The sequence below is a fragment of the Lissotriton helveticus genome, chromosome 3_1 (assembly GCF_964261635.1).
Source record: "Lissotriton helveticus chromosome 3_1, aLisHel1.1, whole genome shotgun sequence".
Lineage (NCBI taxonomy): Eukaryota > Metazoa > Chordata > Amphibia > Caudata > Salamandridae > Lissotriton > Lissotriton helveticus.
In genome coordinates this window covers 396,897,303-396,910,895 of record NC_136061.1, presented here as the reverse complement: position 1 = coordinate 396,910,895, position 13,593 = coordinate 396,897,303, and the positions used below count along the sequence as shown (strand labels likewise).

The 13,593-nt window shown below is 47.6% G+C and overlaps 2 protein-coding genes across 3 annotated transcripts in view; one reads left to right on the top strand and one right to left on the bottom strand.

Moving 5' to 3' along the window:
• The window catches only part of WDR81 (WD repeat domain 81), a 187,134-nt gene that overhangs the window by 21,917 nt on the left and 151,624 nt on the right, over positions 1 to 13,593 (top strand). Inside the window, exon 2 of one of the 2 annotated variants that reach the window (XM_078680153.1) lies at positions 1,124 to 4,714. The exons of the other annotated variant lie outside the window; for it this stretch is intronic. Coding sequence (XP_078536279.1) covers positions 1,186 to 4,714 — 3,529 coding nt within the window. The 5' untranslated portion in view covers positions 1,124 to 1,185. The remainder of the gene's footprint in view (positions 1 to 1,123; positions 4,715 to 13,593) is intronic. 2 annotated transcript variants of the gene reach the window in all.
• CRPPA (CDP-L-ribitol pyrophosphorylase A) overlaps positions 1 to 13,593 on the bottom strand; it is a 274,423-nt gene that overhangs the window by 112,925 nt on the left and 147,905 nt on the right. The window lies entirely within an intron of this gene.

The window sequence follows — 13,593 nt, the reverse complement described above, 5'->3', positions numbered from 1 at the left end:
GGTTCACATGAACTTCATGAAAACGCCAGGCAAAAAGCTGGTGGTTTCATGAAGATTTTGCCGACTTGAATTCTCGCTCCGCTCGATGCGCATGCGCGCATTGATAGGTCGCGAGACCTAAAAACCCAAAGCCGTTGTAAATCCAGTGCTTGACTTCGTGCCCGCCTGTCTCCAGTGTAGGAAGTGGGAGGCACACAGGTAAAAAGAAACAGATTTGCAGATAATCTGTATAATCCAGCATTTATTTCCAACAGCATCCAAAACCTAAGTATGTACAACTGTCACTGCTCCAACCGCTAGCCCCCTTTCTATATGTACAACCCCCCCATTCAAAGACATACACAATGCCTTCACTAGCGAAAGCGCTCATTCACCACCGAAAGCAATAGATGAGATAGACACAAGCGACAACATAAGTGTCACACTCATGCTTATTTCATATCAATACAATAACATAAAATATAAACACAGGAATGTGGACACCAAGAAAGTGAGCGTGCAGATATACCACTGATCCTTTTAGTAGAGCAATGATGTGTGGGGCAGAAAAGGGAAATAATAGAGAATCTGCGGTCTTGGGGACTCGGAAAGATATTTGAGGTCTGGGCTACAGAAGGGAGATTATAGTCTTCAATTTACGAGTGTGTATGCGTACTAAGTACAGCGCGGGGGGTCTGCAGTGTGGTAACAAGTAGAATGGGAAGTCTGCAGCCTGTGTGGTGGTCCGAGTAGTGAGTCTGCTTGCAAGAGGTCTAGAAAATGAAGTCTTATGCAGTAGAGGGATCCTGTGGGTGATGTAGTCTGCAGGCAGAAGAGGCAGTATACATGCGGGGACTAAGAAGAGTTTGGGGACTGCATAATTACGCCAGAGGTTTGAGGTGAAATGGGGCCAGAGAAGGGAATCTGCAGACTAAACATTGTGTGGACTATGTGATGGCAGATCCTCAGTTACATGTAAATACTCTTGATCTGCTTTCTCTAGAAATCTCGTGCTCAGTTTAACTAGTATAATTAAGACTTCTCACATAGGTGCCAGGTATTTCTGGGGATGTGGTAACATTGTTGGAATGGCTGCTGGCACCTTCTTCACTTCTAACACACTGCATGTTTGTTTTCCTCACAGCTGGAACTGGAAAATGGCCGGAGGACCCTAAGCCTCCTTCCTGAGCCTTGCCATGCGCCAGCATGGAGTGGCTTGTAAGCAAGGTGGAGAGTGACCTAAATATTGACCCACGCCAACTGGCCATTGCTGCTGAAGGAACTCATGTTGCCGCCTTTGTTCCTCTGAAATGGGTACTAAACCTAAAAGAGCGCAAACTCCTGCCCAGCATCTGCCCAAGGCCAGAGGGGTTGAGCGATATAGAACTCCAGACATTTTTAAATCGAACTGTGGCCAAGTTACCAGCAGGTTGGACAAGAGTGGACATTTATGGTTTACGAAAAGAACAGCTGACTTATCCTCTCACTGGCCATGAAGGCTGGCAAGACGAATCGACAGTTGGCTCAGGGACTTTTGTCGGATTCATGCAGAATGTGGCATCTCAGAACTACAAAAACCTGTGGGATAAAGCTCACAGGATATACGTTCAGCCATACCAGGGCACAGGTGTGAGATCAAAGGTCCAAGCCCTTGATGTACTCAGAAGGGCCCTACAGAATGTTTACGGACTCAATTTCATTCTGATAGACAAAGAAACTCCCTGTCTCTCACCTGCCAAAGACACTATCCCTGTAGCACGGGGAGCTCCATCCTGTCCCAACATCCTCCGGGCGGATGCCTTGCTGGAGTCTACCCACGTGCTTTATATCATTCAGCCATACGTGCAATACTCCTTGTATGATATTGTTACCTTCAGTCCTGCAAAGCTTGCCAACAGTTATGCCAAAATCCTTTTTATCATCTTTCATGTTCTACAAGCAATGAAAACCTTCCATGAAGCTGGGCTAGCCTGTGGGTCGTTGTCCCTGCGCAATGTGGCAGTTGATGAGAAGCTTTGCAGTCAGCTGCGGGTGAATCTAAATGAATTTGAGAGGCCATCAGTAGTTGAGGACATGACGCTAGAGAGAGAAGCTGCAGAAAAAAAACATGTTCCAAGAAAGAAAAGGATGTGCACCACTTGTCAGGAAGAGTTGTGCCGCTTGGTGGTTGGCTGGGTGCATGGACAAGTCAGCAACTTTGACTATCTTATGGAACTGAATCGGTTGGCAGGACGCAGAATGGGTGATCCCAATTATCATCCAGTTTTGCCTTGGGTGGTGGACTTTACTACTAAACACGGCAGGTTCCGGGACCTACGTAAGTCTAAATTTCGACTCAACAAAGGAGACAAACAGCTAGAGTTTACCTATGAGATGACCGAACAAGCCTTTGTTGCTGGTGGAACAGGTGGGGAGCAGCCCCATGTCCCCCATCACATCTCAGATGTCTTATCTGACATCACATATTATGTGTACAAGGCACGGAGGACCCCCAAGAGTGTTCTGTGCTGTCATGTGCGATCCCAGTGGGAACCTCATGAGTATCCTGCCAGCATGGAGCGCATGCAGAGCTGGACACCTGATGAGTGCATCCCTGAGTTCTACACCGATCCCACCATCTTTCGATCCATTCACCCTGACATGCCTGACCTTGACATCCCTGCCTGGTGTAGTTCTTATGAAGAATTTATCAATGTTCATCGGGCACTGCTGGAGAGCAAGGAGGTGTCTCGGGATCTTCACCACTGGATTGACCTCACCTTTGGGTACAAGTTGGCAGGAAAAGAAGCAATCAAGGAGAAAAATGTTTGCCTCCATCTAGTGGACAACCACACACATTTAGCCAGCTGTGGGGTAGTGCAGGTTTTTCAACAGCCCCATCCTAAGCGCTTAATAGAACCTGGACAGATTCCTTCTGAAGCTCCCTCCATTACACGGACTATCATTCAGAGCATGAGGGAGATGACTGTAAGGGAGGACCCTCGTGATTCCCTTTCCAGCACTGTTAATGGGTTAGTTTTAGAGGCTACTGCTTGTGAAACGATCTGGGTCTCTGACAAAGTTAACATTACAGATGAAGAGCTGGAACAAGGAATGGAGGCTTTAGAGTCCATACCCTCAGCTGGCCGGACCGGAGACCTGCTGGGTAGGCAAGTTTCTAGTCAAGGCAGCAGCGTTCCTTCCTTGACGGCAGATACTAGGGCTCTAGGTATTAGGTCAAATCACAAAAACAAAGCTGGGGTCTGGGACCAGTTGGAGTGGGGTGAGCAAAGGCTCCTGCTTCCTGAGGCCTTCAACCCGACCCAGGCACTAGAGGAGCTGGAGATGCTGAATAACTTCTTGGTTAAAGGTCTACATGGTGAAATCAAAGAGTTGAAAAGTCCTCAACTGGAACACCATCAGAGCTTGTTAGATCACTTCCAGCGTGACATGCAGGCTCTAGGGGTAATGATTGCTGAGGTGATCTTCGCATCCAGGATGCGAACAATGCAGCCCCAGGCAACATTGCTGCATCGTTTCCTGACTGCACGGAAACTTTGCAGATATCATGTGAAGGAGATTCCGGCTCCTTTGCTGCATATCCTGGAGATTCTGTTGCAGTTGCGCATCCCAGAGAAAGTGCTGTTGAAGGACTTTCCTGTCAGCACCCGGGTTTCTCTATTTGAATATAAATTAATTTCAAAGGGCCTCCCTCCACCTTGTCCTGCCCAACTTCTTAGTCCTTTTTGCTCTGTCATTCCCTTCCCTGCATATTTTCAGTCCCTGCATAAGTTCATTTCTATTTATCAGTCGAGGAGAGTAGAGGACGAGCGTCAAGGGCGTGAGCTTGTATTCCTGCTCTGGCAACAGCTGGTGGCCATCATTGATGAGGTCACCCCTGAGGGATTGGAGATCATTCTACCATTTATTCTCTCTTTGATGTCTGAAGAGAACACTGCAGTCTATGCAGCCTGGTATCTTTTTGAGCCCATAGCTAAAGCCTTGGGCCCAAGGAATGCCAACAAGTACCTGCTGAAGCCACTGATTGGCGCATATGAAAACCCCTGCTACGTACATGGGAGGTTTTACCTATACACAGACTGCTTTGTGGCACAGTTAATTGTGCGTCTAGGCATACAGCCTTTCCTCTCCAATCTACTCCCTCACATCCTTCAGATATTGGTGGGCATAGAGAGCCTGAAGGAGGAGACCACATCTCTTGCAGGAGGTGCTGAAGATGAAGAGAGTGGTGTGGGCACTCCGGTGACCTGTTCCTTTGGTGAGGAGAGAAGTGAAGGGGATCTCAACTCATCAGGTTTAGAGCTTCTGGACTACACCTCTGGGGTCAGCTTTCATGACCAGGCAGACCTAACGGAGAATGAAGAGTTCCAGAATGGTCTCTACGTGGAGGAATCATTACAAGAGCAGGAGTCCATCAGCCTGGGAAGGCTGAGCGATCAAAGCAGTGCCAGTGAGATCTCCTTTGGAGAGGAGAAGCCAGCTGATGGTGATTCCTTGAAAGAGAAGAGCAGTCTTAAGTCGGACAGCAGCCAAGACTTGAAGCAGAGCGAAGAGTCGGAGGAGGATGAGGAGGACATTGATGCTGCTGCTGCTGTCCCTCCAGGGCCCAGGCTTTCACTGAGCATGGACACCAACACAAAGGCTGTATTGATCAGTGAAGATGTAGAGCCTAAAGAACAGGTGGTGCCAGAGCTTAATGGCCAGTTGGATGAAAAAGATCATCGGATCCTATTGGGTAAGATGCATTTGTGTTATTTTTGCACAGAGGAATGACTGCTCTGAATGCTGCTTACAAATGATTGAATAATAGATGGTGAAAGCCTTTGATCTCTCTTGACCAATTCCACAAACTAGCTTCGTGGTGTTAAAGGACAACCAAGAATCACAGGTTATCTGCCACACAACTGCAGCATTAATCGCTGTTATTGTTATTATTTCAAATCGTACTGTGCACTTAATTAAAATAGTGATTTTATAGGTGTGCATGGTGAGTGTGTGCATATATACATATATTCCATAAAACGACTGTTGAAGGGCTGTCGCCGGTGGGGCAATATTGTTTTGAGAACATCCAGGCTCCTAGACCAATGGCAGATGAAGCAGAAATGATGCACCAATCAAATCAAAGGGATGTTTTGAGACTGTTGAAGGGCTGTCGCCGGTGGGGCAATATTGTTTTGAGAACATTCAGGCTCCTAGACCAATGGCAGATGAAGCAGAAATGATGCACCAATGAAATCAAAGGGATGCCCAATGGCATTGATGAAACGCCTGTGAGATACAGGAAACACTAATATCCAATAAAAACCCAAAGGCTTTAAGCCGTTGTAAATCCAGTGCTTGACTTCCCTGCTGTTTCATGCATGGTTTTTCATACACAGGATGGAGAACCCCTAACATGATCTGTCTCTGTGTTCTTTGTACAGTGTGACCTAGGGCCTGCATTTACTTTCAGGGACATAATAAATAGAGTGCATGGCCGGCGACCGAGCCTGCCATGGTTTTTGGAAATGCCCTGTTCTCACTACCAGGGCACTGATCTACAAGATATGGGGCCCGATGTAGGTCGTCAATTACCGGTCGGTAACGGCCGATTTCGGCCGTTACCGACCGGTATTTGGGATTTGACATGTAGGTAGGCTTAATTTACAGAATCGGTATATTTACCGATTCGGTAATTACCGAATCGGTATTTGCTATTGAATCCTATGGGCTTCAAGGCCCATAGGAATCATTGGCAAATACTGATTCGGTAATTACCGAATCTTACAGAATCGGTATTTTTACCGATTTTTATTTATTTTTGTTTGTTTTTTGTTTAGTTATTTTCCTACATAGCAATTACCGATTAGTAAATACCGAATCGGTAAAATTCGGTATTTGCCATTCGGTAATAAGTATTACTTACATCTAGCCCATGGTCTGAAACAGTGCATTATATGCAACAGGTACAAATGCATATGGTTCACCTATATATAGGTAGGGCTCTACTGCATGCATACGCATTATGGGCACACAGGAACTGTCTGTGTCTTCAGTAAAGCAGGTTGGTGATGTCTAAAGTGGGGCATTCTCGGACAGGTGGAGTTAAGGCTGCAAAGTACAACTGATGAATTTCAGATGTTTTGTAATGTAATGTAATGTAAAAATTACTTATAAAGCGCGGCATTCACCGGACGGTTTCTTGGCGCTGGTCACTTTGTTCAGTGAGAGGCAGTTTTAGATAATAGTCTTAAGATTGCTTTATACTGAAAAATGCCAGGGAATGTTTTATGTGTTTTTATAACGTAGATTCTATTTTTATCTTAGCAAAGCGCATCACCATTGCTTTTACAAATATTTTTACTGTCAATGTCTTGAGTTTTGTTATATAATCCTTTGGTTAGTTCCCACCCCACCCACACGGCATGATTAGTTAAATGGGTGAAAAAATGTGGCTAGTGGCCTGCAGATCATAGTGTGCTGCCAGTGAACCTTTTACTTTCAAAAGCTTTTTCTACCCTTCTGAAGTGTGTTCTGATTCTTGCTGAAGGGGGGTGGTGTCCTCCCCGCCTCTGTGTTATAAAAAAATGTTTTACAGTCCATAGTTGTGAAAATGGTTCCCATGGAAATCCAAATATCTGCTAGCTAGAAGTTCCAACTAGTAGCACATCTGTAATGCTTGTTGTGAGGGCTTTTTCAAGGAATGTTGGAATGTGTACTCCAAATTGAGAGGAAAAGGGAACCCCCCTCTCCACAAGTTCTGTGTTTATACCACGTGTTGTGGTGATCAATTGTGTTCTGTTATTTTTGTGTTCTTTGCTTGACAAAATCTTCCCTACATGATTTTCGATGGGAAATACAACCTGAGTTTGCTTCTGGCACCCATACATGAAGTTGTATTCACTTCACCAATCTGCAGAAAAGCTCCCTAGATTAAATTTAATATTGATGCATACTTTATCTGTAAAGGTTTCATGCTGATCCTCAAACGGGGACGATGTTTCAAAGTGATCGAATAAAGGCTTTTATTATAGATCACTGAATTGACTTCTAATGTGAGCTGCAACCTGGGGGAAGAGCAAGCGAGCATGAATACATTTATTACGTCAAACAGCCTTATTTGGAGTTTGTCATACTCCAATGCAAAAGTGGTGGATATTCCATCTACCCTATTACAAGTACATTATAGTCTGTTAAACTTGTAGTACATATTAATGGCCACGTTTGTACCGGCCACCACCAGCCTTTGTTGTAACCATGGAGAGACTCCTTTGTTATGCATGCTGCCGCGAAGGAGCTAATCAGAAGATACTATCACTCTGCTAGTGATCTGAATGTGCAGGCCGGTGGGATCCGCAGAGGGCAGGAGGGGTGAAGTGCAGAGCTCAGGCTCTAAATGTAACAGGCCGGCACTGACGAGGCTACTGACAGGCAACTTCTGCCAAGTATTACCAGCTTCTAGCCATTTCTTCAAGCCCACAATAAATAAAAGTAAGCATTTTACAAGGACTTTTATTTACCGTTTCTTATGGAGTGGTATAGACAGAATTGAAGCATTTTCACTATAATTTACCACAAAGTCATTGTTATTACTCATTCATTTTCTGCAGCTAACAGCCATTGATAAATCCAGTAGTCTGGGTTTGTTTTAAGTGCATGCCAGTTCGATTTTATATCTGCATGCAATATCAGAAAAATGCAGCAGAATACCAGCCAGTAGAGAGTTTTTAAGTCTCTGCCTGCGAAAGACTGCGCACATGCGCAGTCGAGCTGGCGAGACTTAATGAGATAGAGGAACTCTCACTAGCGAGGTTAAGCCCCGCCCCTCTTCTCCATTGGCTGGCGTCCTAAACGGCGGCCAGCCATTGGAGAAGAGGTCCTAGTGACGTTCTTCTTTCTCTCTAAGCCCCGTCCTTTTCAGACTGGCTTACTTGACTTCCTTCTGCTGTAAAAGATTTGTTATCTTTATGGGGCCTGCCCCATAAAGATTAGAAAACTTTTACAGCAGAAGGAAGTCGGGGGAAGAGAAAGGCTACGTCAGACAACCGCTACGCGAGCGCTTGTTCTGGTTGGCTTCCCCCACCCCACTTCGACCACTCCATTTCCTGCTTGTTGTTATTCCGACCTCTATAGCCATTTGCCAGCAGAGAGATTGTATCGGTGTTCTTGATCAGAACAGTTCTGAAATGCTCGATTGGTCTTTCTTTTCTGTCTATTATTCGACAATAAATTGTGGGAAAACTGTCAAGGAGAACATCAATCAAAGAACTCAAAGCCAATTAGCGGCCGGGCCTGATTCTTCTTCGCCTACGAAGGATGCCTTGTATTCTGTTCCATGAAGTACTAAATAACCTAAACTTTCGAGTTTAGCGCGAATCCCACGCTCAGTCGGCGTTCACCCTGCCAATAGCAAAAAAACAGAAACAAACAGTAAAAAAAAGCCACCCAATCGGTGCCTCTGTGGGTTCTTACCGTCCATTCACGAAACACTTCCTGTTTTACTCTAGCGCATGTTGGCAGCAGAGAGAATTTCTATTGGCTGGAATGGTAGCCCTCCCCTTACCCAGAGCGCACTCTTCACATCTGTCTTAGTCACAACCAATCGTGTAGTTTGTTTGGTAGCTACAGGAAGTCTGAGCAGGAAGCTCAGTTCTTCTGGAGGCGGGTATTGCGCGTAGTCAGTTGCATCCAGCCTGTCTGCGGTGCTGAAGGGACACAAGTTGTGTTCGTTTCAGTGTTCATTGAACCAGAGTGGGGCTACGAAAATAAAGGGAATTGCACTCTGGGTCTGCTCCCAACCTGCCCGGGTCGGGTATTGGTCCACCGGGCGCGGCGACGAACCGCAACCCGCGCCTAAGGCATTGATGAACAAGGTGAGACGCTGCAAGCGAGACCTGCTCTACTTTTTATGTATTGCATGACTTGGTGTGTCCTAATCTCAATGTATACTCCTTACTTCAAGTGGGCTATTCAAATTTGTCTGCAGCCTGGTTCTTTCCAGTGACTTTCTTCCCAATGACTTTCTTCCCAATGTTACAATGTTACCCCACAACCCAGATGTTTGCTTTCCGTTCTTTCAGCTCCACCCGAATCCAGTAAAGCTCGTGTTTGTAAATGCGGTAACCTAGACCACCGCACTGCAGTTTCCATTACCGAGTTAAGGAGACCGTCTGTCAGGCACCTCTTGTGCTCCCGGTCGCTGGGGCTGTTGTCTGCAGGGTTTGGGTGTCTTCATGGAGAGAACTGCGTCCACATATCTACAGGGCTGTGGTCAGCGAGTTCTGTGGGTGCGTGCTGGCTTTTGTGAGTGACTTTCAGTTTTTGTATTTCCAAATATATAATGAGACGGGTATTGTGTTGGTTAATTACAGAAATTACTACAATAATAGGGTTGATACCACCAACAGTGCAGTGCTCCATTCTCTTCAGGAAGAATTAGAGTTGTTTGTGGTAGGTATTACTATTATTTGGGCTGGGGATTTTAATATCAAGGATTGCCTATTGCACTCGATAAGGCATGTGTATTTTAACGGAGCCCATTTCCCAGATCTTATATGTTTACCTGACCACAAGCAATGGCAGCAGGTGGTACGTCACAAGGCAGTATTGTGCAAACAGCATTTCAACTTTCGTGTTACCTTAAATAACAGATCGATAACAGATGTATAACATGAAAAACACCACCTGAGGTTGTAGCACACGGAACATGCCACGTCATATGAACAACCACTCACCGTGAACATTCTCTTTCTTAGTGAGCACGGCTTCAGGAAGGGGCCACCCTCTGTTTATCTAGCTCTCATTCTTTGTATTTTTCTGTAGCACGATCTGGGTGGTGTGAGCGACAAGCTTGTGTGTTTGCGTGTGTGTGGCTCTGGCTCTGTGTGTGTGTGTGCAAATGCAATAGGTCTCGCATTTGCGAGAGATTAAGCTATTGGCATTGTAAATGACAATGCCATTTATTTATCTGTTTTCAAAACCAACACATAAATAAAAATGTTGTAATTTACAATGCAAATAGCTCTAACTTTTGCAAAGGCGAGACCGTTGCATTGTAAATGCTTGTTATCTTACATGTTTAAGTCACGCCATTTGGTACATAGATTAAGCGCCTTTGAGAGACTGGTATGTTCTACTGTTGCTATGTATATGGTCAAAGGGAGTAGAATGTTCTATATAGACCATTGAGCTTTGGGAGGGCAGAACGGCAGAGAGGACTTTTGGAGGAAGATGTGCCAGGCTTTCGGCTTCAGACAAAGTTGTGTACTTCTGGATTTGTCAACGTGTATTTGTGCACCACTATACACAACAGATATCGATGTCGTTCTCCTCCCCCCCCCCCCAAATCCCCAAACTCCCAAACTCCCCCTCCCCACCCCCCCGCCGTTTTTTCAGCGCGCTTAAAGCCCTGCCACTACTGCACAGAGTAGCTTGTCAGTTACGCTGGTGTGCCCACGTTACGTGCGTTTACATTTTCGGGCTAGGAAAGAGTTTGTACTGACTTGCCACAGGAGCCTGCTTCGCTTACATGACGTCTCAATCAAAGTATCCTTTATCAAGACTTGTGACAACAACAGGAAAGGGAAGGGGCGGTCACCTGATGAGACTGAAGGGGCACGAGGATCACGTGGATGGCATAACTGAAGAAGAGTGGAAGATTAGAGCACGAGTGCCCCAGAGAGAGAACCGAGCCCTTTGATCTCTACACGCACGTGCGAACAGCAGTGTACTCCGTCACAGGCTCATCGCACACTGTCGCCACCTGCCGCGAGTGGATAAGTCGCATCAGGCTCCATGAGGGATAACGCCCGGGGGTCGACTCGCGCCATTCCGCGGAATGCAGGCTGCACGAGACTCGCGCCCGAGGGCCGAGAGCTCCAGCCCGAATGGATCCCCGCCGCTCCTGCCACTGTAATAGACGCACGGGTGACCAGATGGGGTTCTAGTACTAGGTACTCTCATCTAGGCGCGTCCCGGTGGAAAAGTCACGCACGCTTGTCCGTGACCCATACCTATCCCAAATCTGGTGGGTGAAGCTCACCAATGGGCCTCGTACCTGCTCAGGAAGTTAAGTATGGGCGGAGTAAAAGCGGGTTTAGTTATCGTGTTCGGGATATCCTTCGACTTCTCCCAAGTCTCCACACTGCCCGCCCAGCGTTTACAGCACTCAGCTGTGTAGTATGCGCTCTAGTCTATGAGCGTGAACGCGATGACGCGTCACGCCATAGACGAGAGCGTGAGGCGCGCGCAGGCGCAGTACGGGGCTTTGGTGAAGGCGCGAAAGGAAGAAACGACAGTTGGCGACCGGAGCGATTGTGGTTAGACGCTCGGCGCCCTTATGCTCATAATTGCTTGATAACAAATGCAAATAAAGAAGTTATCAATTACAGAGCCTCAGTGTGTAGTGTGGGGGCAAAGGAGAAACATCACAGTGGCGACGAGGCTGGGACCACGAACATCAGGGAGCGCAGTGGTCAGGAGCAGGGACTCTACAACAGCCCCACACCAACCAGAGGGACAAATAGCAACAAGGACGAGCAGAGGGCGTGGCAGCAGCGAAACAGCACTAATATAAGCCACACCACAGCTCCAACAACCAGGTCAGTGCTGGGATAAGGAACGAAGAGCACAGCTAGCACCCTGGCAGCCAAAGGCATCACCCCCAAGACAGAGGAGGGGGCACAAACTGACAACCCCACGCAGGCCATAAGGGACAACACTCCAGGTAGTCCCAGAGGGCAAGGTGACACGGCAGGGAGTGCAGGGGCCTCCGGTGTACCCATTCAACAAGGTGCCCAAGTGGTAGACCCCAGAGGTGAAGTCAGGATGGCGAATCAAGCGTCGGCCCTGATGGCCCCCGTCCCATTCCTGCCTAGACCGGGAGAACCACAGTTAAAATGGGAAGATTGGAAGGAATACTTTCAAAATTACATTGAGGCACTTGAAGATGAAAATGAGGGGGCATTCACCCCGGAAAGGAAGAAGAGACTGCTACTCCACAACCTGGGCCCGGAAGGGGTGAGAGTATTCAAGAACCTGGTGCCCAAGGAGAGGGGAGCGACTGAAACAGATGTCTTTAAAAATGCACTAGATGACTTGGACAGCCATTATCGTCCAGCAGTTTGTGTCTCCATAGACAGGTATAATTTCCAACAGAGGAGGCAGGAGACGGGTGAATCGATTGATGATTATGTGGCAGCACTCCGGCGCCTGGCCATAACGTGCCAGTATGGTGCCCTTCAAGAGGAGTATATCAAAGACCAGATTGTCATGCATACCACCTGCAGGGCTGTCCAGGACAAACTTTGGGCGCAAAGCGAGACGTCACTTAAAGAGGTTGTTGCTATGGTCAAAAAGGCTGAAATGTCAAAACGCGGCGCTGATGCAGCCAAACGAGAGGGCGCACCGAGACAGATGATTAACAAGATAGACGAGGCGCCCCAGCCCAGCAAACCCAGAGGGGTGTATGGAGACCAGAGGAAGGATTCGAGATGGACAGGGAAACAGATGGCCCGCCCAGGCTCAGACAACAAGTTTGCATGTTACAGATGTGGCAGCACGGCACATTCGGCACAGGATAAACGCTGTCCCGCGCCAGATGCTCGTTTTGTGGCCTGGTTGGCCACTTTGAAAAGGTATGCCGCAAGAAGGGGAAGAAGTCCACGGTCAAGTGCGTCGATGCGGCCACAGCAGACGTCAGCGAGGAGGACGACCTGGAAGATGGCGATTTGGTGCTATGCATCGAGGACCAGGTACTTGAAGTGGCGGGGAAGCGAAGAGACAAGCCTCGCACGGACATGCTGATAGGGGGAGTGAAGGTACATGTGGCCGTCGATTCAGGATCCCCTTGGACTATCGTGCAAAGATCCATTTGGGAAGAAGACTTCGTGCCAGTAGTGGGGCCAGACCTATGGCCGCCGGACATCAAACCAATCTCGTATACCGAGAATGCCATTCCACTAGTGGGGTGCCGAGACTTTGTATTTGAATTCAGAGGGAGGTCAGCCACGTGCACCCTGTATGTGGCAGAGAGAGGTCCTTCAGTGCTGGGGTGGAGAGACGCAGGAGATCTAGGAATCATACTCAACCCAGGTGGAAAAGAGCAGATTCTCTTGACGGACGAGTGGCCCCTCACGAGAGATGAAGACTGGAAATCTGCTTACCCCAAGGTTTTCGATGGCTCAGTCGGAAAACTGGACAAGTTCGTCCACAGAATGGTCCTCAAGGAGGGTGCAGTACCAGTAGTGCACAAAGTCAGAAACATACCCATATCCACTAGCGGAGCGGTGCAACAAGAACTTCGGAGGCTGGAAGAGCAAGGCATCATAGAACCGGTGGACAGTGCGGAGTGGCTATCCCCCTTGGTGGTGGTCAAGAAACCCAATGGACAGGTTCGTCTCTGCGTTGACCTCCGCGAGCTCAACAAAAATCTCATAGTAGAGAGATTTCCCCTGCCCAGGATCGAGGAGATGCTCGCCAAGACGAAAGGTGTAACCCACTTCTCCACTATAGATCTCACATCTGCATACTATCAGATTGAGCTGCATCCGTCGAGTAGGAAGTACACAGCCTTCATTACACCCTTCGGGTGCTACCAGTTCCGGAGGATGCCCTTTGGCCTGGCATCCGCAG